The 26,024-nt window shown below is 42.7% G+C and overlaps 1 protein-coding gene across 3 annotated transcripts in view; it reads left to right on the top strand.

Moving 5' to 3' along the window:
* zufsp (zinc finger containing ubiquitin peptidase 1) overlaps positions 1–22,531 on the top strand; it is a 28,531-nt gene extending 6,000 nt beyond the window's left edge. Inside the window, exons 7-16 of one of the 3 annotated variants that reach the window (XM_063879190.1) lie at positions 392–560; positions 1,272–1,460; positions 2,994–3,159; positions 7,184–7,341; positions 9,032–9,252; positions 10,334–10,613; positions 10,775–10,904; positions 11,710–11,820; positions 12,112–13,205; positions 22,501–22,531. In XM_063879190.1, the coding sequence (XP_063735260.1) occupies positions 392–560; positions 1,272–1,460; positions 2,994–3,159; positions 7,184–7,341; positions 9,032–9,252; positions 10,334–10,381 (951 nt within the window). In that variant the 3' untranslated portion in view covers positions 10,382–10,613; positions 10,775–10,904; positions 11,710–11,820; positions 12,112–13,205; positions 22,501–22,531. Of the gene's footprint in view, positions 1–391; positions 561–1,271; positions 1,461–2,993; positions 3,160–7,160; positions 7,342–9,031; positions 9,253–10,333; positions 10,614–10,774; positions 10,905–11,642; positions 11,821–12,111; positions 13,206–22,500 lie in introns of those variants that run through there. The other 2 variants (XM_063879189.1, XM_063879191.1) reach the window with 2 other exon arrangements.
* The last annotated feature ends 3,493 nt before the right edge of the window (positions 22,532–26,024 follow it).

Raw genomic sequence — 26,024 nt, 5'->3', positions numbered from 1 at the left:
TTCACCAGTGGCGTACTGGCTTTGTTCTATGCAGTAGAACAAAACGGGAAAGTCTCTTATGTTTGTGTTAATCACAGACCTTCAGGCTAAAAATATATTTTTTTAAAACGCCAACTTCGAGACGATTGAACCAAAGGATTTCGAATGCTACCTCTTTTCTGGGTTTTAAGACTCATTCCGGCACCACTCTATATGGCACCTTTGAGCATTCACATTCAAACACTCAAACTTTAGATATAACTTACTGAAGCTGAGGTAAACCTTTCAAAATAAAAGTCTAAAGTAGTCTTTGAATGCTCGATAGCACAGCCGGTTCCTGGTTTCCCTCTCTTAAAGTCCTCGTATTGTGTGTGTAATACCTGACCTTCGTGTTCTGGTGTTTGTGGTGCAGAAGCAGTTTGGTCTGGACGGAGGAGGTGGCTACTGCCGACAGATGGAGAGGAGCATGGAGAAGGCTGTAGCCAGGGGGATTCTGGCCCCCTCAGAGTTTCACTGCAAAAGAGCTGAGATGATGGAGTCTCTGGCTTCAGGGGTGGATGATGGCAGGACTAGAACTCGGGGTATGTGTGTGCATGTTTTACTCTGTACAAGCAGCAGCGGATTAAAAGAAACACACCAGTGTGTCGGTAGGTTTCATATGAACTCCAGATAACATCTCTGTCAGTAGTATTCTCACTTGTTGGAAATAAGGTGGGTCAGGGTGGGTTGCTGCCTGCATAGTTTGAGGGAAATTTGGACATAAACCACTCTTGCCCTTCCTTGAATTTGTCTGAGGTTGTCAGGCAGAACATATTTAATGTAGTCAGCTCTTCAATTAAATAGTTTTCCTGGCTGTGAATGGAAGTAGGGGTTTCCAGTCCAGTTCCCCGGAAATCATTCTCAAGATTTGGGAAAATTGTGTGTTGGGAATAGCCTTTTCTAAAGAGGTACAAAACAGTGCAGTGACAACAGTGTCAGGTTTACTTAACCACTACCTTGTTACTCGCATACAATGAATGCTCTATTTCAGATGTCTAGAATCCATCACAAAATGATTGATAAAATGTGTGTTGCTTTCAAAAACAGCATTATGTTAGCATTAAACTGCGTATTTTTTTAGAGTTATATCAACAGCTTACTAAAAAACCCTGGTTCATCTGATTTCAGCTGTATCACGTTAGAATCAGGGCTTCTTTTTTACTCCTTTTGTGTATTTTCAGCTGTATAGCTGCTCTGCTTGATGAGAATATGATCTCAACTTTCTTGACGTGCACTCTGCTCACTCTGTCTAGGTGTGCTCAGAGCGTTATCTGAATACTACCAGAGTGAAGGCAGAGACTGTGTCCACGTGTGGCTGAGTGCTGACACCGACCACTACTGCTCTTCAGCGGGGGACTCAGGCTGGGGCTGCGGCTACAGAAACATCCAGATGCTCCTCTCCTCTCTGCACACCATAGATGCGTACGCTCCCTTCCTGCCAGGTGCACACACACTCTGCACAATATCTGACCACACACCAGCTCTTCTTTGTTTTACAAGTCTGACATGATGTGGGGAATGTTCCCTGTAGGAGTTGAAGAAGAAAGTACAGTCGAACAAATAAAGGCAGGACAGAGTTAGCTGTGTGGAGATTGACTTAATTTACAGAGTTAGGGGAGAAGTGTTGAGTTTGCAATCACAGCACATACAAAGATACAGGCACATTTCAATAAATTGGAATATCTTGGAAAAGTTCATTAGTTTCAGTAATTCAATAGCAAAGGTGAAACTCATATATTATATAGATTCATGTACACAAAGTGAATTATTTCAAGCGATAATTTGTTTTAAAGGTCCCCTATTATGCAAAATGCACTTTTTGATGTCTTTTATACATAAATATGTGTCCCCGGTGTGTAAGGAGACTCATAAAGTGTCAGAAAATACAACTATCTCTTTTCCTCCTTACCCACATCTCTAAAAACGGGGGTACAAACGAGCTGATCCAGATTTGCTGCCGATATGACGTCATAACCGAGATATGAGCTGGCTTTACATTGAACTCCTGGCAACGTCCCGCCCACGGGACACGTCCCAACCTATCGTCCCCCATATACAGTCGGAGCTGAAACCCCTCGTGTGTGTGTGTGTGTGTGTGTGTGTGTGTGTGTGTGTGTGTGTGTGTGTGTGTGTGTGTGTGTGTGTGTGTGTGTGTGTGTGTGTGTGTGTGTGTGTGTGTGTGTGTGTGTGTGTGTGTGTGTGTGTGTGTGTGTGTGTGTGTGTGTGTGTGTGTGTGTGTGTGTGTGTGTGTGTGTGTGTGTGTGTGTGTGTTCAGCAGGAGGGAGTTGTTGTGTATGTAATATACATATAATGTCTCTGTTCTAGTGGTAAACACTGAGAAGTGTTTCAGAAATAATGCTGGATGTGGTTTGGAACATAATATGGCGTTTAATCACGGCAGCGTTTAGCTGAGTTTCTCCGTTAGAAACTTCTCTCTTCAGACAGAGAGCTGCGTGACGCTCCAAAGGGGCGTGGCCAGCTTCAGCTCAGCTCTAACTTAAAGCGACAGTCACAGAATCAGCACTTCAGGAACAGGGCTGAAATAGAGGGGTATGAGTCATGCTACAATGGGTGATCTGGTATTTTGAGCAAAACTCTTCACAGACAGGTTTTGTATAGATATTGCCCTACAATATGTTGTTAAAATATAGCATAGTAGGAGACCTTTAAGTTTGATGATTGCCGTCACTGGCTTTGGTCACTGTTGCTATGGAGAACAAAACTGTCGTCAGAGCCAATTGGAAAGAAAGACATTTTAGAAATGAAAATAGGTTAAAATAAAACTATTTAAAAAAGAAAATTTCGAAAGTAAAATAAGAGCAAAACTGTAAAAATGCCGTAAAACATGGACAATGACCAGTGAGAGTAGAAAGTGAACCCAAATTAAAAGCCATATTAAAAAGATAGGTTTTTCATTGACTTTAATCATTTCAAGGAAGTTTGCTGTTCTACTTGATGCTCTTTTTGTCCTCCAGAGAAGGCGGTGCCTAGCATCCCACGGGTACAGAGTATGATCGAGGAGGCTTGGAAAGAAGGGCTGGATCCGCACGGCGCGTCACACTTCAACCAGCGACTTCAGGGAACACGAGCCTGGATCGGAGCGACAGAGATCTACGCCCTCCTCACCTCTCTAGGAACCAGGTGAGTGCCATGCTGGCTAATCTGGGGGTTTAAAGCAGAAAACCGTCAGGCTGAGACATGTTGCATTATGAGTCAGAATTAGGAAAAACAAACCTATTTGGTGTGCAGCTGTGTTTGTTTCAATGCTTTGAGCTGGTAAGCCTGACAACGGTGTAGCCACACCTATCACCTATGTAAGTATCAGTCAGGTTTATTACCATTTAGGTTTACATATGAATTTTCATTGGTGCGTATGATGCATACATAGACACAGTTAGAGACATTAAATTGTAAGAAAAGGAAACGAGAATAGAACCTTTGTAAGATGAATTCCCACAGTACAGTACAGGTCTGCACAAACACACGCATTACAGAGAGGCGCCAGAGCGAAGAGGCTGCTAGGTTATCCAGTGCCAGAGTTGGGGGTTCTATGACTTGCTCTTGGACACGTGGTGAACTGGCACCTCTCCAGCTACTAGTCTCTACTGCGTTTTAGTTTGGTCTGATCAGGACTTGAACTGTTAAAAAGTCAAGTCCCTACAGACTGAGCTAATGCCGCCCCTAAAAAACTAGTACAATGTTGAAAATATAGAGAAATATTAACACAAAATATAAATATACAAAAAGTACAGTAAATCATGACAAAATACCCTGAAAAATAAATAAATAAATGTACATTATTTGAATTTAAAGCCTATGGCTATGCAGATTTTAAAAGAATTAGCTTTGAACAGAATGTGTCAAATATACATGTATGTAGGGGGTTCAGAATATTAAAACAAATGATGTGTGATGTGCATTATAGTAATGCAAAGTGTCTATGGACGGTAATAGTGTTTGCATTTAGCTGAATGTAGCCCACATAAAGTTGTCCATCCATCCATCCATCCATCCATCTTCTCCCGCTTATCCGTCAGGGCCGTGGAGGTAACAGCTCCAGCAGAGAGCCCCAAACTTTCCTTTCCCTGGCCACATCAACCAGCTCTGACTGGGAGATTCCAAGGTGCTCCCAGGCCAGCGAAGAGATATGATCCCTCCACCTGGTCCTAGGTCTACCCCTCGGTCTCTTCCCAGCTGGACGTGCCTGGAACACCTCCCTAGGGAGGCACCCAGGTGGCATCCTCACTAGGTGCCCTAACCACCTCAACTGGCTCCTTTCAACTCGAAGGAGCAGCGGTTCTACTCCGAGTCCCTCCCGTATGACTGAACTTCTCACCTTATCCCTAAGGGAGATGCCAGCCACCCTGCGGAGAAATCCCATTTCGCGATCTCGTACTTTCCGTCATGACCCGTCCTTCATGACCATAGGTGAGGGTAGGAACGAAGATGGCCCGGTAGACAGAGAGCTTTGCCTTCTGGCTCAGCTCTCTTTTGGTCACAACAGTGCGGTAAAGCGACTGCAGTACCGCTCCCGCTGCTCCGATTCTCCGGCCCACGCTCCATTGTTCCCTCACTCGAGAACAAGACCCCGAGATGCTTGAACTCCTTCACTTGGGGTAAGGCCTCATTCCCTACCTGGAGTGGACAGTCCATCGGTTTCCTAATGAGAACCATTGCCTCAGATTTGGAGGTGCTGATCCTCATCCCAGCCGCGAAACGATCCAGTGAGTGCTGAAGGTCACAGACCGATGAAGCCATTAGGACCACATCATCTGCAAAAAGCAGTGGTGCAATCCTTAGCCCACCGAACTGCAGACCCCCTCCCCCACGACTACGCCTCGAAATCCTGTCCATGAATATCACAAACAGGATTGGTGACAAAGCGCAGCCCTGACGGAGGCCAACCCTCACCGGAAATCAGTCCGACGTGCTGCCGAGGACCCGGACACAGCTCTCGCTTTGAGAGTACAGAGATTGGATGGCCCTGAGTAGAGACCCCCTCACTCCATACTCCCGCAGCACCTCCCACAGTATCTCCCTGGGAACCCGGTCATACGCCTTCTCCAAATCCACAAAGCACATGTAGACCGGATGAGCGTACTCCCAGGCCCCCTCCAGGATCCTTGCGAGAGTGAAAAGCTGGTCCGTTGTTCCACAACCAGGACAAAAACCGCATTGTTCCTCCTCAATCTGAGGTTCGACAATCGGCCGGACCCTCCTTTCCAGCACCTTAGAGTAAACTTTCCCGGGGAGGCTGAGTAATGTGATGCCTCTGTAATTGGCATACACCCTCTGATCCCCCTTTTTAAAAAGAGGAAAGGCCAACCCGGTCTGCCACACCTTCGGTACTGTTTCCGACTTCCACGCAATGTTGATGAGACGTGTCAACCATGACAGTCCCTCAACACCCAGAACCTTTTGCATTTCTGGGCGGATCTCATCCACCCCCGGGGCTTTGCCACTGTGGAGCTGTTTAACTAACTCAGTGACTTCCCCCCGTGATATTGGAATTGATCCCCCTTCATACTCCAGCTCCGCCTCTAACATAGAGGGCGGAGTTGTCGGGTTCAGGAGTTCCTCAAAGTGTTCCTTCCACCGCCCTAACACCCTATCAGTTGAGGTCAACAGCGCCCCATCCTTACTGTACACAGCTTGGATGGTTCCCTGCTTTCCCCTCCTGAGGTGTCGGACAGTTTTCCAGAACAACTTTGGTGCCGACCGAAAATCCTTCTCCGAACTTCTCCCACACCCGCTGCTTTGCCTCGGTCACGACTGAGGCTGCTGCCCTTCGGGCCCGTCGATATCTTGCAACTGCGTCAGGAGTACCAAGGGATAACATATCCCGGAATGCCTTCTTCAGTCGGACGGCTTCCCTGACCACCGGTGTCCACCAGGAGGTTCGAGGGTTACCGCCCCTTGAGGCACCTAAGACCTTGAGACCACAGCTCCCCGACGCAGCTTCAGCAATAGAGGCTTTGAACACCGCCCACTCAGGTTCAACGTCCTCAGCCTCCACAGGGGTGCCTGAAAAGCTCCGCCGGAGGTGAGAGTTGAAGGCCTCCTGGACTTGGGATTCCTCCAGACGTTCCCAGTTCACCCGCATTACAGGTTTGGGCTTACCAGGTCTGTCCAGAGGCTTCCCCTGACACTCGACCCAACTCACCACCAGATGGTGATCAGTTGACAACTCCGCTCCTCTCTTCACCAGAGTGTCCAAAACATGCGGCCTCAGGTCCGATGATACGATAACGAAATCAATCACGGACCTTCTGCCTAGGGTGCTCTGGTACCACGTACACTTATGAGCATCCTTATGTTCGAACATGGTGTTTGTTATGGCCAATCCATGACTAGCACAGAAGTCCAGTAACAAACCACCACTCCGGTTCAGATCAGGGGGGCTGTTCCTCCCAATCACGCCCCTCCAAGTGTCTCCACCATTGCCAACGTGTCTCCCAGCAAGACTAAGGAGTCCCCTTCTGGAGCCCCATACAGGACTCTTTTCAGGGTCTCCAAGAAGGCCGACTACTCTGAACTGCTGTTTGGTGTATAAGCACACACAACAGTCAGAGTTTTCCCCCCCATAACCCGCAGGCGTAGGGAGGCGACCCTCTCGTCCACTGGGGTAAACTCCAACAAAGCGGCACTCAACCGGGGGCTTGTGAGTATCCCCACACCAGCTCGGCGCCTCACACCTTGGGCAACTCCGGAGAAGAATAGAGTCCAACCCCTATCCAGAAGTAAGGTTCCAGAGCTAACGCTGTGCGTAGAGGTGAGCCCCACCAGATCCAACTGGTAACGCTACACCTCCCGCACAAGCTCCGGCTCCTTCCCCCCCAGAGAGGTGACACGTCCCCAAAGTCAGCTTCTGCCGCCCGGGTCTGGTCTGTCGAGACACTCTGCTTTCACTGCCACCCTTCTGGCAGCGCACCCGACCCCATCGCTGTTTCCCGTAGGTGGTGGGCCCGCGGGACATAAAGTTGTGATAACTAGAATTCAAAGTTCCAAACATGTAGCATGAATGATGAAGTGTCACCCTCGCTTCATCTCTGCATATCTGCCTGAATGAAGTGTTATCAAGTGATAGGGGTATTTGTGTAAATTAAGAAAAGCAGACACAAAACCTTCTCACACTCAGTCAGACATTGTACTGTTTGTGTTTCAGTGCCCGCATCATGGACTTCCACCGGCCCACAGGCCCTGATAACAGCCACCCCCGGCTGTTTGACTGGGTGAAGCAGTACTTCCAGTCCGGCAGGAGCGGCAAACTGCCCCCCAGACTCATCCAAACCACCCTGCCCTCGCTGTACCTACAACACCAAGGTACAGAAAAACACCTGTCATCACCAACATATTCCTTCAGCATAGAGAGCGATCACTGAATTTGTCAAAAAAAAGCCTATTAGATAAGTATTTGTGATCAAATACCTCTTTCAATATTGCGACGATAGAGAGTGGTGCCGGAAAGAGTCCTGAAACTCTGAAATGAGTTTTATCACTTCTGGTTCCCTCGTCTCAAAATCCATGTTTTTTTAAACATGTTTGTGGTTAGATTTCTTTTTAGAGTTAGCATGTATTGTACATCATAAAATATGTCAGTAATTACCCCACTCATGAATGTGTGAAGCTTCGATGTGTCTTAAAAATGGCGGTTTATTAAATTGACACTACTAAACGTCACCATGTCGAACATTAGCCACCTTTAGCTTAGCTGTGGTGATGCCACCGTGATGTAGCTAGTTTTTAGCATTAATACTTCTGCTATTACATTTCTGCTTTAAAAATCACAAACTGGTGTTAATATGTTGAGATTACTAACTCTTTTAGTATCATGAATGTGTTGGCCACAAAGCTTATTTTATATCCAAGAAAAATGGACCCCTTGCTAAATAACAGGTCGGCCTACAAAAATGTGCCATCACTCCACCCCTCTACTGTGGGGTTGACTATTGGTGCATTTAAGAAATATTCACATAATGCAATTTGGATATATCCATCAAAGTCAACTTTATTGTCAATATTTCAGTTTGTGTGTACAGACAGAAAGATCGAAATACCGTTTCCCACAATCCCAAGGTATAAAAGAGTTAAAGTAAAAAAGAAATCTAATAAATATAGATGTAAAAAATATGCATAGAAATATGTATATACATACAACCTGTACACTCAAACTCAAACTGCTGACCAAACAACAATTAAAAGCTCACGCACACTCCGGTCTGGCAGCAACAATCTCCTTTCTGTTCTACGGATAAAACTGTCCAACATGGGAGACGGTGCTTTCTCCTCCCTGGGTCTGTGGAATCAGCTCCCAGAAAGTACACAGACCTCTGCATCACTCGGTTTTTAAGAAAAGCCTTAAGACCCACCTGTTCTTCTCCACGTTTTACAGACTGTCCTGGTTTTCTTTTTCACCTTCTATGCTGTGTTTTTAAACTAAGCTTTTATACGTTTTTATACGTTAGGTAGATCCTTTTTAACTATACTCGCATTGAATTGTGAAGTACCTTGAGATGATGTTGTTTTTAAATTGTGCTATTCAAATAAAATGTATTATCATCATTATTATAATAATGGAGCTGCTAACACAGTCTGAAAGTTCAGAGAACAACACTTTACTGTAATGCAGCCTTTAAAACCAGTAAAACAAACGTACTATAGGAGATATCGTAATTGTATAGCAACACAATACGGAGTTCCATATAATGATCAATATATCAATATATTTTCCTGCCCTGCTAGTAAAGGCGTAAAATAAAAAATATATATACAGTCATTTAGTGCAAATTGTATTAAACAAAATCCCAAATAAAAATGTTTTTGATTCTCAGGAAATAATCTGCTCAAAATTCTTCCAAACTTGATTAACACTAACATAGTAGGGTTAAACCTGTGTGACGCTGCATGATGACTGAGCTGCAAAGCCAGACTTGAGCAGCTCTTATACCAAATGTAAACATTATTTATCTGGTGAAGTTGTTCCTCACCGCTCTGAACCTGTCTCCCCCTGCAGGCCACAGCCGCTCCATCGTGGGCTTGGAGCAGAGGAAGAACGGGAGCCTGTGCCTGCTGCTCCTGGACCCGGGCTCCCCGGCTTCAGACACCAGGAAGCTGCTGAGCAGAGACACCCTGCCCGCAGCCCTGAAACAACTCAGGAAGCCCCCCCGCAGCCTGAAGCACACACAGTACCAGCTGGTGGCAGTGCAGGGGAGGCTGTCTGCAGAGGAGAAACAGGTGTGTGTGTGTGTGTGTGTGTGTGTGTGTGTGTGTGTGTGTGTGTGTGTGTGTGTGTGTGTGTGTGTGTGTGTGTGTGTGTGTGTGTGTGTGTGTGTGTGTGTGTGTGTGTGTGTGTGTGTGTGTGTGTGTGTGTGTGGAGCTATAGAGCTATGCTTTTTATGACTGTAAATACAATTTTTGCCCCATAATAAAAAAAATCCCATTCAAGCATTCCCTAGAGCAGCGGTTCCCAAACTTTTTTTGCGGCGCACCCCCTTCTACGTCCCAACCGGGTTGACGCACCCCCCAAAAAAACCCAACAAAGCTTTGTTTTATCGCCATATAAATAACTTCGTCATGACACGTTCCACTAGACAGTTTCCCTGATTTCAGCCAGTTAATCATATTTGAAAGAATGAATGAAACGAGTTGGCGCGCATATATCCTAGGTTACAGTGAATAACAAATAAAAGGGATTACAAAGGAAATGTTTATTGTTCCTGTTTTTTATTGTAGCCTATGGAAAAATCCCACTTAAAAAACAACACTAATATTTTTACACCACACCACCATTACATGTTTCATCTCGCGCAGGGGTGCGCGCACCACACTTTGGGAATCCCTGCCCTAGAGAGAGGTGAGGGACATTCTATATGACCGTGCTACTTTCTAAGCTTTGTGCTCTGATTTATTGTTTGATTCTGAAATAGCTATTATTTAGCATGCATACAAGATATTTTAATTTCATCATCAATCACATTGTGAATTGAATTTAAAGTATACAGGTTGTAAGTAAAGCGATATAAAAACAATGGACAGCTGATGTGTATCCTGTTAGATTTATTTGACGTTGCCTTGAACTGACCACTCCGAGAATAAGATAAGAAAAATAATTCTCATTTCTTACTCCTGTGGCCTCGACTCCTCTCTCCTACAGTGACTTCCTGCCTCCTTTTCCCCCATTTCACAAGGTCTGACTGAGATGTGAGGGGAGGAGTCGAGGAGGTTCAAACTGGGACATGAGAAAGGGCCTCTGTGTCTTTGTGCGCGAGTGTGTTTCCCTGTGTGTGTATTCTGATTTCTGTTTTTGTCTTCACAGAGGCGCATCATGAGCTCCAGAACATTGTGTGCAGAAAGGATCCCATGACAGGAAGACACTTTATCACGTCTCTTTGTTTTTACTGTGAACAAACATTTGATATCTCACTTCTGGAACTATGTATTTTAGTTGTTTTTGAATAAACATTGTTTTGAAAAAACTCTGTGTTCTCCATGCTGTTCAGTTACTCACAGTGAATGTGAGAGAGTCCTGTTTATGGAGTAGCAGCCGCACGTCTCAAATCTATAGCACTTGGAGGACGTTATAACAGTTTATTAAGGTAAAAGGTTAACCTCCAGGGGAAGATAATGAGCCATCTGCTGAGGACATTCAACAATGTTATCTTTCTTTTTTACTACTGAGAACTTTGAACGTGTAAGCATAAATATTTACTCATTCCACAGTCATCATTATCATTTGCTCATTGTCACTCCATCCTAGCAGACACTCACACACTGAAGGGAATCTATAGACTCGAGAGGAATGTAGTCTGAGGTAATCAGATGGAAGTAAAAAGTGTGACGACCACTCCACTCCCGAGGACCGAGTGAGGACAGGATACAAAAAAAAGGTAACTGTATTCCCTTACATTTATATCAAAAAAGACATAATCAGATAAATTACATTTCCGAAAATTGGGGATTACTAGCAGGATTACAATGCTACAAAAAAAACTAAGTCTATACGCCATGCCCGAATCTGCTTTATGGTTTTCACTTTCTTTGGTTAATTTATTCTTTTTTTAATTCACCTATATGTGGATCAAATAGTGTGTGTGAGCTTAACTGTGTGTATGAATTTAAACAGAGCAATTTATTTCTGCTTTTTTAAACTGTACTGTACTGTACTGGATATGCTGAATGAAAGGCAAGCTTTCCTATAAATAAAATCCTAAATATCTTGGTTTCTTCTGTTGTCTTACATAATACACACAAAATGATCTTATTGATATTTATTTCTATTGTTTGCATTGCATTTGATATTGAGGTAATCTAAAATGAATGAAAAGTAATCAGGTGAAAATACCTTTTATATTTTGACACCTTGATTAGGTTACTAATTAAAATTGTTACAGGTACAAGACACCTCAGCATCTGTTATCTTACAGTTTGAATGTGTCATAACATCAGTAGTAGGACAACAGAAGAATTGATTGAGGTATTTTCTCCAAATTAGGTGTATCACTTCTAGTCCCTCCCCCTGAGTGAAGGTACAGCCTCCACACTTTTTGATTTAGTGGCATTTATATCACTACCAGTGCTTCTTATAACAACAGAACCTTGTTTTGGTTTTGACATTGCGTAAACAGCTTGGGGTTTGTTCGGTTGCTGTTTGCTCCCGTGGGGTGGCTCTAGAATGTGCTGTTCCCCACGCAGTGCTCCTCTGTGAGGGGTGGAGGGAGCGCCGGGTCAGGTTTCAGGAGAGTGTGTTAATGACACACATTTCCTTGTGTTGGAAGACACTATGAGCATCGGGCAGCAGAGCAGGTATGCTACATTTTGATCACTTTCTGTGCTTTGCTTTTATCCTTTGATTGAGTCTATGGGGAGCCACTTTAAATTAGATACCTTTTCTTTCAACAGTCCTTTTTTTTTTATTTGTAGAGCATCTTTTTCTGCAGATTTAATCAAATTCAGGAATAATCAAAGCTAAATAGGAGAATATAAATTAATGAGTTAATATGTATCAATGGAGCATCAAATCAAAAAGAATGAGTCTTTTTAGAATATATTTTCAATCAGAGAGGGGGCTGACCACATGTTTTTATCTTGCTTTAGCTATAATGGCCGTAGAGACTCGTGAGAATGTGCTAGTGCCACACAGAGGCTTCACTTTGATCAGCGGCACTCATGATCCAGATGATGTGGACCAGATCCAACACCTAGAGATCAGAGACTCGGATGTATTTGTGGTCACATACCCAAAGTCAGGTGAGAGGATTTTGTGTCCTGCAGATGCTCTGTGTGTCCTGAAGAGCGGGGGTCACCTCAGGTCAGTGTGCTTGTTGTATGAAGCTTATTATTATGTTCCAGTGATGAAAGAAGTAGTCAGATCTTGTACTTAAGATAAGTACAACTACCAAATAGCAGGAATACGATGTAGAGTCCTGCAATCAAAAATCTTACTGTCGAAAAGTATTAGCATCAAACTATACTTATGATAACCAAGAGTAAAGTAGTTGTAATTGTTTGATTGGTCCATTTCAGAATAATATAACTGATATGTTTTATAATTATTGATCATTAAAGTGTTATCAAAGCTGGTAAAGGTGCAGCTAGTTTTAATGGCTTTGTATACTGCAGGGTAGCTGCTGAATTTACTCCAGGTGGAACTAAAGTCTGATTTAAGGATTGATTATATTTACCGTCATTAATCCAAATCTGTAAAGTAACTAAAGGTATTAAATACAAAGTAGTACAAAGTAGCACAAAGTTCAAATACCCAAGTAAAGTACAAGTCCAACCAAATTGTACTTAAGTGCAGTAATTGAGTAAATGTACTTTGTTACTTTACACCACTGGTACACATGAATCTCTGTGTATTTTGTGTGCTGTGAATAGATTTGGGTGTCAAATGATCAGCTAGAGCAGAGTGTATACTGAGAAAACACTCCCAGGACAGAGCTCACACACTCTGTGCGATATGTGTGTCAGGGACCATCTGGATGCAGCAGATCTTGCTGCTCCTCGAGGCAAAGGGGGATATGGCAGCCATCAGCAGGCTCAGCAGCTCCTCCAACGCTGATCTCATCCCCTGGATCGAGGTGAATGGCAGCAGACAGACATTCATCACAGCGCCCTCCCCCAGGATGAGGGTCACCCACCTGCAGTTCAAGTTCATGCCTTCGGCTCTGAGCCAAAAGAAGGGCAAGGTCAGCTCCCTCCCACATTCTAATCTTTATGTTCCCGTATTTAGTATTTATAAGCAGGGGGTAATATTGGGCCTGGGCTGTCAAGGCATGGCAAGGCAAGTTTATTTATACAGCACCTTTAAACACACGGCAATTCAAAGTGCTTTACAAAATAAAAGACATGTTTAGAAAACAAATGCAGCAGAAACACAATATAAAATGACATTTAAAAACAGGCAAGGAAGTGGGGTGCTAGTGAGCAGCTTGCATTGAGTAGACGTGCTTCCAGATGCTCCTCCTTGCCAAGCTTTAAAATCAATATTTTGACAGTCTGATATCTCATTTTATTAGCCTCTGGAATCTCCCCGATACAGTGGGTTTAACCTGTTAACGTTTTGCAACAGTCAACATGCCTAAGAAGTCTAAAGACGCCGAGTTGCCCCGAACAGCTTTCGGCTAATGCTAAGGATGCTAGCGGTGATTCTCCCAGCCAAGGTACGAGTGACGACAAGATCCTCAAACACATTGATGACAGATTAGACAAGTTGGACCAGACCCTTCGGCCTGTACAAAGCTCTCGGAAGGAACTGCTGGAGAAGGTGTAATATATCGAGGAGCAGGTACTGGAGAAAATGTAATTCTTCAGCCTGAACAGTGAAAACACTCGCTCAAGCTCATGGTGGATGACCTCGAGCGGCGCTCGCGCCGCAACAATATTAAGATAGTCGGCATACCTGAAAAGGCAGAAGCAGGTAAACCAGTTTGTCGAAGCCCTGATCCCGAACTTCTCGGAGAAGACAACTTTCAATCCGCGGTAGTCATCGACCGGGCATACCGCACCCAACGACCGCCGCCCCCGGAGGGAGCTAGGCCCCGCGCCACCATCGCCCGGGTCCACTTTTATCGGGTGAAGGAACTCATTCTACGACTCCAGAGGGCACATGAGCTGGAGTATAAAGGCAACCAGGTTATTTTCCCGGACTACACGCCAGAGGTGATGCGGCAGCGACGTGAATTCAGGGAGGCCCTGAGCGCCCTGCGGAAGCTCAAGGTGGGGCACAGCCTCCTCTTCCCGGCAAGGCTCCGGATCAAACACAGGGGCCAGTTCAAGGTTTTCAATACATCGAGTGAGGCAATGTAATTTCTGAACTTTGATGCCACTTTGTGTGTTCACACAGAGGGTTAATGATACTTTTTTGATAATCCAGTTTGATATCGTGAGAGACTGTCAATTTGTTTTATTTACTCTAATCAGCCATGTTTGGCAGCGAAGTTGAGCTAGTGAGCAGTAGCGGTGCGTGGCCAATTTTACAGAGGAGGCCAGAGAGATCGTAAGCTACTGAATGACGTCATACCCATGTCAACAATGTGACTAAAAGTAGCATAAATAAATCAGGACAAATGATTGCAGCTGCTGCTATTTATTGACACCATATCGCAACAAGCTTAAACAAACACAACACAACACAAAACCTTACACCCTTATTTGTAATCTCAATAATACACTGAACTGTAGCCTACAGGTGGCCTCACATTCTAAAAGTCTCTGACGAGTTCACACCGCTGTCCGCAGGATGCTAAAGTGAAAGCCTCGGCTGTCACACTGCATAAAGAAATAAAGTAAGCTTACTCACTATTTGTAGAGAAATGCCATTCTCCTATCCTTAATGGTGGCGAAATGATCTGTTGGAGCGGTCAAACAAGAGGCATGGCCAGCAGAAAATACAATTTAGCATTACACTCCCTGTTAGCCAGTCCGTTCTCGTATAGTTCCCTTCACAAAACGTCCGGGTATTTCCTTTAGCTCTTCCCTGAGTAAGGTCGAGATTCGGAGTGGACCTACCCTTCTGTTTTATTTTTAACTGAATTTCAAACGGTAGTTTAGTGAAATCGTTTCTCAGAAAAAACTCTGGGTCTCCGTCGCCATCCATTCTTACTTTCTAACCTTCCTTCATGGTTAGCAACAGCATGGTTGTGTGTGGTTACGTACTTACGTATTAGTGTAGGAGGCACGTACAAGCTAGCCTCCTCATTTTTTAAATTTTTTACAGTTTGATTGACCTTGATGAGCGTTCGGTGACAAGCCAAGCTTCAATCTGATTGGCTAAAACCCTTAGTAGTAGTGGAGGCCAAGTTAAACGGGCCTCCTTAGATGGCAGTATTTCACCTATAGGGGCGCTGTTTTGCTCGTTCAAAGAAAAACATGACATCAGGGAATTAAACACGGCATATTTGGAACCTAAAATGTGCGTCATGAATCCCAACTCATGGATATTTTTTTATCGAATATAAATGAGGAGGCCACGCCTCCCTTGGCCTCCGGGAGAAAACGCCACTGCGTGAGGTATATCTTGTAGCGATGTTTGTGAAGATGATGAAGACGTCTCCGGAGACACCAGCTTGTATATAATAAGGTTTATTACAACAGCATAGTATCATACACCAACACGGGCAATACGAGGTTCCCAGAGCCAGTTGTGGAAGTCCCCCAGAACTATCTTTGTGCATGCCATTTATAGGAGAAAATGTGTGCGTATCCAAAGTGTGTGTGCTCACATGAATATCAATGCGTGCTCCACTAAAGTGACATGTGTCAGTTCATAGGGGCCCCCTAACATATTCCAGATGTTGTTTTTCACTCTCCTATCACCCAACATTCCTCTTACCCAACCTATGACCTCAGAGAGTATCTACCTTTGTATATCACCAGATGTAATACACCACACTAGCTTCTTGTAGCTTTGTAGTTAGTCATCGCTCTTCTGGGAGCTAGTTACTAGACGTGCGTTTAGCGGTCCGGGCTTAGAGGGACACCTGTGCTTCGTTTGGGGAAGCGCTCTGAGGGCGGATAGGGAACATGTTCGTGGGTTTGTTTATGTGTGCTGTTATGCACCACAGTGTTTGTTTTTTATGTGTTGTGTTTTACTATGTTTTGTGTTATTGGGGGTGGATGCCAGTTGGTTTTCATCTCAGGGATAATGTAGCTGATAACACTGCACATAGCAGCATTAGTAATAACCTAGCATTGGTCTCATGGAATGTGACGGGTCTCGGTCATGTAATTAAAAGGGGCCGTGTTTTCGAGCATCTCAAATGGTTAAAACCGGACGTAATTTTTCTCCAGGAAACGCATATTGGTGCAAATGAACAACGCAGACTGAGAGCAAATTGAATTTCTCAGGTCTTCCAAGCCCCTTTTACGCGCAAGGCCAGAGGTGTTGCTATTTCTTTTTGCAAAAATATCCCATTTCGCCTTGACTCTATGACGGCTGACCCATATGGCAGATACATAATGATTCCAGGTCATATAAATTCCTTTCCGATAACAATGCTCAATATTTAAGGCCCGAATGTTGACAATCCTGACTTCTTTCTTAAGGCTTTTGATATGATACCGGCTTCCAGCCATAATGTTATCATTGGGGGCGACTTCAATTGCTATCTGGATCTGATCTTAGACAGGCTCTCAACAAACCACCTCCTGCTTTAGCCTCAGTGCAGACTCTGAATGATTTAATTAAAACAAGGAATATGGTTGATATCTGGCGACTGCAGCATCCTACCGACAAAGATTTCTCTTTCTGCTCTCATGAGTCTTACACAAGGATTGACTATTTCCTGATATCTTCTGAATTACTACCCAGCATTACCAACTCTACCTATCATAATATTTTGATATCCGACCATAGCCTGATCTCTCTTCAGTTTAATAATATCCTGTCTAAACAAAAGTACAGCTGGCGCTTTAACCCTCTCCTCCTTGAAGACCACTCTTTCATTGAGTATATGACTGAACGTATAGATGAGTTTCTTAATGATAATGGGGAGGTCTCTGACTCTACGCTGTGGGAGGCCTTTAAGGTTGTGACGAGGGGCCACATTATTTCATTTGAAGCATCTAAAAAAAGGGAACTTAATGGTCGTCTTATGGATATTGAAAAAATGCTTCCGGTACTTGAAGAGGCCTATAGATCCTCCCTCTTCCAGCCCGACTACAATAAGATCTTAAAACTGAAGTATGAATATAACAGTATCCTCAGCAAACGCGTCAGCAGCCTGTTGCTGAAACTCAAACGAAAACATTTTGAACTCGGAGAGAAACCAGACAAGTTATTAGCAAGTCAACTCAGAGGTGAGCAGGGTAATCAAGCCATCCATAGGATTAAATCTAAATCAGGTCATTTGGTTACTGACCCAAAGGGGATTAATGCTTGTTTCAGGGACTTCTACAAGGAATTATATTCCAGTAAAGTAAAAGCCTCTGAAGTAGATTTTGATAACTTTTTTGCTAACCTAAATATTCCCCAATTAGATGGCATCTCGAGAGATGATATTGACCCCCCAATCTCTAAGACTGACCTTTTGGATGCTATTCGAGCTTTCCCCTCTGGAAAAGCAGCAGGCCCAGATGGCTTTGGCGGTGAATTCTACAAGGCATTTCATGGAAAAATAGTCCCTCATGTTAAGGATGGTGAATGATTCAATGAAGAATAAGAGACTCCCCGGCTCGCTCTACGAAGCGAATATTTGCCTGCTTCTAAAAAAGGGAAAGGAAGAGAGCGACCCTGCAAGTTACAGACCTATTGCACTTCTAAATTGTGATCAGAAGGTAATAACTAAAGTCCTGGCCACAAAGTTGGGTAATCATATCTCAAAAATTGTGCATCCCGATCAGACCGGATTTATCCCTGGGTAGGTTCTCATTTAGTAATGTTCGTCTGCTCCTAAATACGTTATATTCCGTTCATGAAAAGGACACACGATCAGATCGAAGGGCCTTATATGTTTGAGACTCTGAAACGATTTGGGTTCGGGATGGACTTTATAGACTGGATCAAAATAATTTACTCCGGCCCAGTGTCTTCTATTCTCACTCATTCAGACAAATCTCAATCTTTTGATTTGCAAAGGGGCGTGAGGCAGGGTGATCCCCTTTCCCCCCTCCTTTTTGATATTGCTTTGGAGCCTCTTGCAATGGGAATCAGGAGCCACCCATCCATGGTGTAAAATTTGATGATATTGAGAGCCTTGTGAATTTATATGCTGACGATTTACTGATTTGTGTATCTGATCCATTAGTTTCAGAACGTCCTGAGCTACATTAAATCGTTTAGTGGAGTGTCAGGATATACAATTAACTGGGATAAAAGTGAATTCATGCCTCTGTCGAATGATCTGAGCCCTGCATTCTTGAAATCTCTGCCATTTAAATTGGTCACTACCCACATTACCTATCTTAGACTTAAGATTTCCAAAAACCCCAAACTGTTACTGAAACTGAATTTCTTGGATATGGTAGACAAACTATGTCTAGGGCCTGTGTCGGTACACACCCGTATCGCGTACAATCACCTGTTCATACCAGCGCCGATGGACGGGGTCTTTCTGGACTGGAGAGAGAGGGGACTGTGCTGTATTGGTGATCTTTACATAGATAATAAATGTGCTTCATTCCTTCAGCTCCAAACTAAATATCACCTTCCTATACCACATTGTTACCGCTACCTTAAGGTACGGCATTTTGTACGGGGGTGTATTCCAGAATACACAGTCAAACCAAAGAGCCACATTTTTTATGATTTACTTCTCTCGCAGCCAAACACTAAACATTTGGTCTCCCGCTTCATCACTGCTTTTACGGTACCAATGGATACCGGTCACCTCAGGCAGACCTGGGCTGAAGAATTGGGTGCTCCAGTGTCTGATGAACTGTGGGAGGAGGGCTTGTCCTGTATACAGAGCTGTTCTGTCAATTCTAGGTATAGATTGATTCAATTTAAAGCCCTACACAGACTGCATTACTCTAAAACTAAACTTAGTAAGATATTCAAATCGGTTTCTCCCATGTGTGATAGATGTGTTATTGCCGAAGGATCACTATCACACTTATTCTGGCATTGTCCAGTAATAGCTGATTTCTGGTGTGACATATTTAATTGGTTTTCCAAACAATATAATATAAACATTCAGCCAGATTGTAATCTGGCAATATTTGGTTGTTCTGACAGGACAAGGGCCATTCCTTCCCATCAAAAGCAGGCTCTCATGGCAGGCATGGTTGCAGCTAAAAAGTTAATATTACTAAACTGGAAGTCTCCATCGTCCCCATGTTTCAGAAGGTGGCTCAACGAAATGCTCTGTATTGCTAAGATGGAACAGATTCCTTGTAGCATTAAAACAAATCTGAATTCACAAAATTATTTCCGGAAGGTGTGGGAGATTTTTTATTTTGAGGTAACTTGAGACGTAATTGTATATATCATGGGTTGTGCTGCTATGTTGTGTATTTATTGTGCATTTATGCTATGCAAACTCTGCCCGATCTTGCATGCTGACTGATATTCCGGCATTGTCTCCACATAGTTTATTTTAACTTTTTTATTTTTAGTATTGTATTGTTGTTGTTGTTGTTGTTGTTGTTTTCTTTTACCCTTGACCCTGCTGGTGGATGGGGCAGCCTCCTGTGTTGTCAGCAGCATTGCTGTTGACTGGCGGCTTTGGACTGTTTGGATTCTTAGATATGAATCCCCTCTCTTTACGTCTGTTAATTTGTCTATTGGTACTGGGTGCTTTTTGTCTGTTGTGTGTGTTTGTTTGTTTTACTGTAAAAGAAAAAATCAAAATAAAGTAATAAAATAAACACAACAGGTATAAATTCCATGAACAAAAGGCACACTGCAGTGTGACATATGAACAGCTCAATCAAAAGCAGCGGCAAAAAGATACGTTTTCAGTCTGGATTCAAAAATAGTAAGAGTTGCAGCGGACCTGCAGGATTTTGGGAGTTTATTCCAGATAGTTGGAGAAAAATAGCTAAACGCTGCTTCTCCATGTTTAGTTCTGACTCTGGGGACAGAGAGCAGACCCGGATGGTTGATAATTTAGCAGGAGATTGTTGATACATTTTGGGCCTAAACCATTCAATGCTTTATAAACCAGCAGCAGTATTTCAAAATCAATTATTTGACAGGGTAAAGACCTCAGAACTGGAGTGATGTGATCCTCTCTCTTAGTGTTAGTGAGGACTCGAGCTGCAGCATTCTGAATCAGCTGCAGCTTTCTAATGGATTTCTTAGTGAGACCTGTGAAGACACCATTACAGTAGTCCAGTCTACTGAAGATGAAAGCATGGACAGGTTTTTCTAGATCCTGCTGCGACATTAGTCCTTTAATCCTAGATATGTTCAGGTGATAGTAGCAGACTTAGTAATTGTTTTAATGTGACTGTTGAAATTCAGGTGTGAGTCCATGACTCAGTGCTGACTTTTATTCGTTCCTCCTTCGCTCCAAAAACAATTACCTCGGTTTTGTCTTTGTTTAATTGGAGAAAGTTCTGACTCATCCAGTCATTGATTTGTTCAATGCACTTACTCAGTGTTTGAATTGGAGCATAGTCTGCTGGTGAAATGGTAATGTAAATGTGTGTATCATCTGGATGGCTATGGTAACTTGTTTTGTTGCTTTTCATTATCTGAGCCAGTGGTAGCATGTATATGTTAAAGAGAAGAGGCCCCAAGATGGAGCCTTGAGGAACCCCACATGTCATATTTGTCAGCTCTGATGTGTAGCTGCCTATAGAAACAAAGTGTTTCCTGTCCTTTAAGTAAGATTCAAAGCAATGTAGAACTGTTGCCGAAAGTCCCAACCAGTTTTCTAGTCAGTCTAGCAATATTTTGCGGTCAACAGTGTCAAATGCAGCGCTGAGATATAATTATACTAACACTGAGATTCTGCAGCTGTCTGTGTTTAAGTGGATGTCATTGAAGACTTTAACAAGAGCAGTCTGTGCTGTGGTGCGGTCGAAAGCCTGACTGGAACACATCAAAACAGTTATTTAAAAGCATGAAATGACTCAGCTGTTGAAAAACACCTTTACCTAGAAATGGGAGGTTTGATATGGGCCTGTAATTATTCATTACTGAAGCGTCTAGATTATTCTTTTTTAAGAGCGGTTTAATCACTGCAGTTTTCAGGGCCTGTGGAAATACACCCGAGGGAAGAGACCTGTTTACTATGTGAAGTAGATCTGAGGACATGCAATTAAAAACAGTTTGAAAAAGCCTGTAGGTATAATATCAAGGCAGCAGGAGGAGGACTTCAGATGTTGAATAATGTCCTCCAGGTCTTTATCCTTTGTCAGATGGAATTGTGTCATGATGTCTGAATTGATTTTAAGTGGACACAAGGACAACACATTTGCTGTACCTGATACAGAGGCATTTACTGCATGTCTGATTTTCTGAATTGTGTCAGTGAATAAGGAGGCAAATTCATTGCAGGCCCCGGTGGACAGAAATCCAGAGGCTACTGACACTGGGGGGTTTGTTAGTCGGTCCATAGGCCAACGCTCTTACACCATCAACCCCACATACCTTAGGCAATGTCTTTGGTTACAGAAAAATGCAATTCAAATACTCCTCCTAAAAAACAGCTGCATATCCAATCAAGCGCTCCCTTAACTAGCATTCAGCAGCCAGTGTTAGAGATGTTTTTCTAAAAAACTGAAATGTTGAATTGCTCAGTAGTTAAATGTATTACGTTCACAGGTTTTACATAACTGCAATAGGTTAGTTGGACGCAATAATATTAAGTTTAAAGAAAATATTAGATTCAACTTAATATTATTGCTTACAACTAATCGAATACAGTTATGGGAAATGTGTTGACATAAGACATTTCATTAAAGTCAGTGTTTCGGTTTGTTCAGTGTAGCCTCTTAATATTGATTTCTAAGTGCACAAGATTGGGGCATTTAACTTTAAAGTGTTCTTTAATTATTTATTTTTTTTTTAAGTCAAATAGGAGAGTTAGAAACGTTTCCAATAATGTGTTGCTCTAATTCTACATTTATACATTAGCAGGATTAGTGCACATGTAAATATGAAATATAGAACAACATTTGTATTTAGATGTGGAAGGGAAATATGAATATTTTCTCACTTACATCCGTGAATAATCATGATCTTAATATTAATTACAGTAAACATTAACATCATTTTAGCCATAATCATGCAGGATAATGTGTACTACACATGTAGTTAATTTTCACTTTTCTTTGGAAAGATAGCAAGGAACGGGTCATTTCAAATGTATTATTGAAGTGATATATTTAGATATTTGAATAGATGTGTGTATGTTGCAATGTAAGCTGTACATCTCCAGTTTAATGCAACTATGAAAAAAACTGTCTTTTTATAAATGCAATTTAACCCCTTTTTATACACTATACAAACATGTAATACTAGTAGAGGGACTTTTTATTATTTAAGTCATTAAGGTTGCAAGATGTTGACACAGTTGACTGTTCCATTTGAAGGTGATCTACGTGGCAAGAAATCCCAAAGACGTCCTTGTGTCTTACTTCTACTTCCATAAGCTCGCAAACATGTTGGAAACACCCAAGGATTTCGATGACTTCTTTGAGAAATTCATGAGAGGAGATGGTGAGTTTTCTTCACTTGCAAAATAAAGTCAGAGAAGGTTGCATGTGGTATTTTGTGAGCAGCTCATGATGAATGTCTGTATTGTGGTGGTAACTGTGTGCATTATTCATTGCAGTGTTTGGGTGCAGCTGGTTTGAGCACATTAAGACTTGGTACTCGCATAAGGATGATATGAACATGTTGTTCATCACTTATGAAGAAATGATTCAAGTAGGACCTGAAATAAATAAATTATGACTATAAGCCGTCATTTCACACGTTGTAGGCTTGTGTTTAGAAGGATCAGATTTTTACAAAGTGCATTACCTCTCCTGTTGGTCCAGGACCTGCCGTCAGTGGTGCAGAGGTTCGCTGTGTTCCTGGAGAAAGAGCTGAATCCTGAGCAGCTTGCCAACGTGGTGAAACACAGCACCTTCAACAACATGAAGAAGATCCCCAAGGCCAACTACGAGCAGGTTCCAGATGACCTGTTCAGCCACAAAGAGGGAAGATTCATGAGGAAAGGTGAGAAGGTGCCGGTAGCAGCAGACTGAACAGGTGTCTCGAGCCTTAAGTGTTTGGAAGATGTAGATGATTCGATTGGTAGATTGCTGATTCCTTTCAATAAGTATAACTCTGTGATACTAAAAGTGTATTTTAATCAGGGTTTGGAGGGTTACTTTAAAGATGTATTCTGTTAATATTTCTAGTGACCAGTAAACTGATCTGAGTACCAAAATGTAAAAGTAAGTTAACCTGATTACTTTCAGTTACATTTGGATGACCTCAATATCAAATCCAATGCAAATAAATAAAAGAGGAACAAATATCAATAAGATGTTTTTACTAAAGTGTATTACAGTGGTATGCAAAAGTTTGGGCACCCCTTAGGAAAACCACTGCATCAGTTTGTCACTTGCTGAGCTTTTGAAGCAGCAACTTCATTTTAACATATGTTATACCTTATGGTAACAGAAACATCTCAGTAGTGAAATAACTTTTATTGGTCAAACAGAAACATGTTTATGTGCATTCAAACAAAAATAGGCATGTGCATAAATTTGGGCACCCCTAAGAAATAATTCCATTAATATTTAGTATTGCCTCCTTTTGCTGCAATAACGGCCTGTAGACGCCTCCTGTAGCCACAGACAAGTCCCTTAAGCCTGGCAGGTGGTATTTTGGCCCATTCTTCCACACAAAACGTCTCCAGTTCAGTCAGGTTTCTTGGCCTCCGTGCATGGACAGCCTTCTTCAAATAAATCCATACATTTTCAATGATGTTAAGGTCTGGGGACTGGGATGGCCATTCCAGAACATTGTACCTGTGCTTCTGCATGAATTCCTTGGTGGATTTTGATCGGTGCTTAGGATCATTGTCCTGCTGAAAAATCCAACCCCGGCGTAGCTTCAACTTTGTGACTGACTCTAGAACATTGTTGTCAAGAATCTCCTGGTACTGTAAGGAATTCATGTGGCCCTCAACTTTAACAAGTTTTCCAGTACCTGTGCTAGCCACACAGCCCCATAACATGATAGATCCTCCACCAAATTTTACAGTGGGCAACAAGTTCTTTTCATTGAATGCAGTGTGTTTTTTTCGCCATGCATACCTGTTCATGTTATGACCAAATAACTCAATCTTGGTCTCATCTGACCACAGTATTTTGTTCCAAAATGCTTCTGGCTTGTCCAGATGTGCTTTTGCATACCTCATGCGACTCTTCTTGTGATTAACACTCAGGAAAGGCTTTTTGCACATCACCCTTCCAATGAGCTCTTCCTGGTGCAAAGTACGCTGGATTGTGGAACGGTGAACAACTACACCATCAGCAGCCAGATGTTGTTGTAGTTCTCTGGAGGTGGTCTGTGGCTTCTCTGTGACCATTTTCACCATCCTTCGCCTGTGCCTTTCCCCTATTTTTGTCGGCCTACCACATCTTTCCTTCACACGGACTGTTCCTGTGGCCTTCCATTTCACAACTACGTTTCTGACTGTGGAGACAGACAGTTTAAACCTGTCAGATAATTTTTTGTACCCTTCTCCTAATTTATAATGTTGGATTATCTTAGCTTTCAGGTCAGTGGAGAGTTGTTTTGAGGTCCCCATCTTGCCACTCCCTAAGAAAGAACCTAGGCCAGGCACAGCCAGCTATTACCTATGTTAAATAGCCTTTTTCATGATTGGTTCCACCTGTCTTTGTAATTGAAGGTCTAATGAGCTAATCAAAGCAATTTTGTGCAGCAACCTGTCAGCTATAAATCCGTACAGGTGTTGAAATGAATGCTATTTATAAGGGTGCCCAAACTTTTGCACATCCCATTTTTTGCATTTTATTTTATTATAATAAAACTATGTAATGCTACCCTAAGAATTTTGGTCTGGAAAACACTAAAACGTCTACATCTTTGTAGGAAAACAAATGTTGTTGCTGTGATCTTCTATTATAAAGGAAAAGCAAATTGTCATGAAATCTCAGAGGGGTGCCCAAACTTTTGCATACCACTGTATGTAAGACAACTGAAAGATGTGATATTAGGGATCAAAATGGATCCTCCGCTCAGAGATTTTATTCATAGGGAAACATAAGCATATTCAGGCAGTAGCCTATACATGTCCAACAACAATTGAAAACATAAGCACATACTACAGTTAAGGTTCACCTACTGAATTCAAAACAACAAACTAACCAAAGAAAAAGTACAGTTTACAAAGAAGAAAATAAAGTCTGATCCTTGTACAACAAATACTATATGCTCTGTTTAGTTGTTCTTAATCAAATTGTAATCCGTGTTAAGCGACTATCCGAGCAGCAAACAATTAAGCCGCTGAGGGGCAAAATGCAGGGAGTTCTGTCAGACACGCCAAATCCATAGAAAATGGTAAGATGGTACAAGGTGATAAATATCTCTATTGTTAAGATGAGTTTTAATGCATTTTAAAGTGCTATCTTCTGCGGTTCGTGCAGTCAATAGAAATGAACGCTTCCTGAACTCTCCCCCTCTCTGTGACAAACTTAACAATCAGCAGGGGCACCGGTGATCTTAATTACCCCGCAACAATAACACACCGTCGCCAGGCGCAAGCACACACCCACAATTACCCTGGACAAGGACACACCTCCACCAGGCACGCACACACACACACACACACAATTACTGACAGTAACCCACTGAAAGAACACATAACGTATTCCTTGCATCTACAATCCCCAATTATTGTAGATGCAACAATAATCAGATTATGTCCTTCCGAAAAATCTGGAACACACAAACCCTGTTTTTTCCACTTGGAGACAACACAACAGGCTGTAAACACATCACTGACACATCAGCACTTTTCCAGCTAGCATTGTGTTTGTGTCCATGAGATAAAGGTACTTGTGTTACATTTATCTCTGTTCTGTTCACTGCCCAC

Source organism: Eleginops maclovinus, chromosome 3 (assembly GCF_036324505.1).
Source record: "Eleginops maclovinus isolate JMC-PN-2008 ecotype Puerto Natales chromosome 3, JC_Emac_rtc_rv5, whole genome shotgun sequence".
NCBI lineage: Eukaryota > Metazoa > Chordata > Actinopteri > Perciformes > Eleginopidae > Eleginops > Eleginops maclovinus.
The sequence above is the reverse complement of the archived record's forward strand: the minus strand, read 5'-3'. Positions and strand labels throughout refer to the sequence as shown.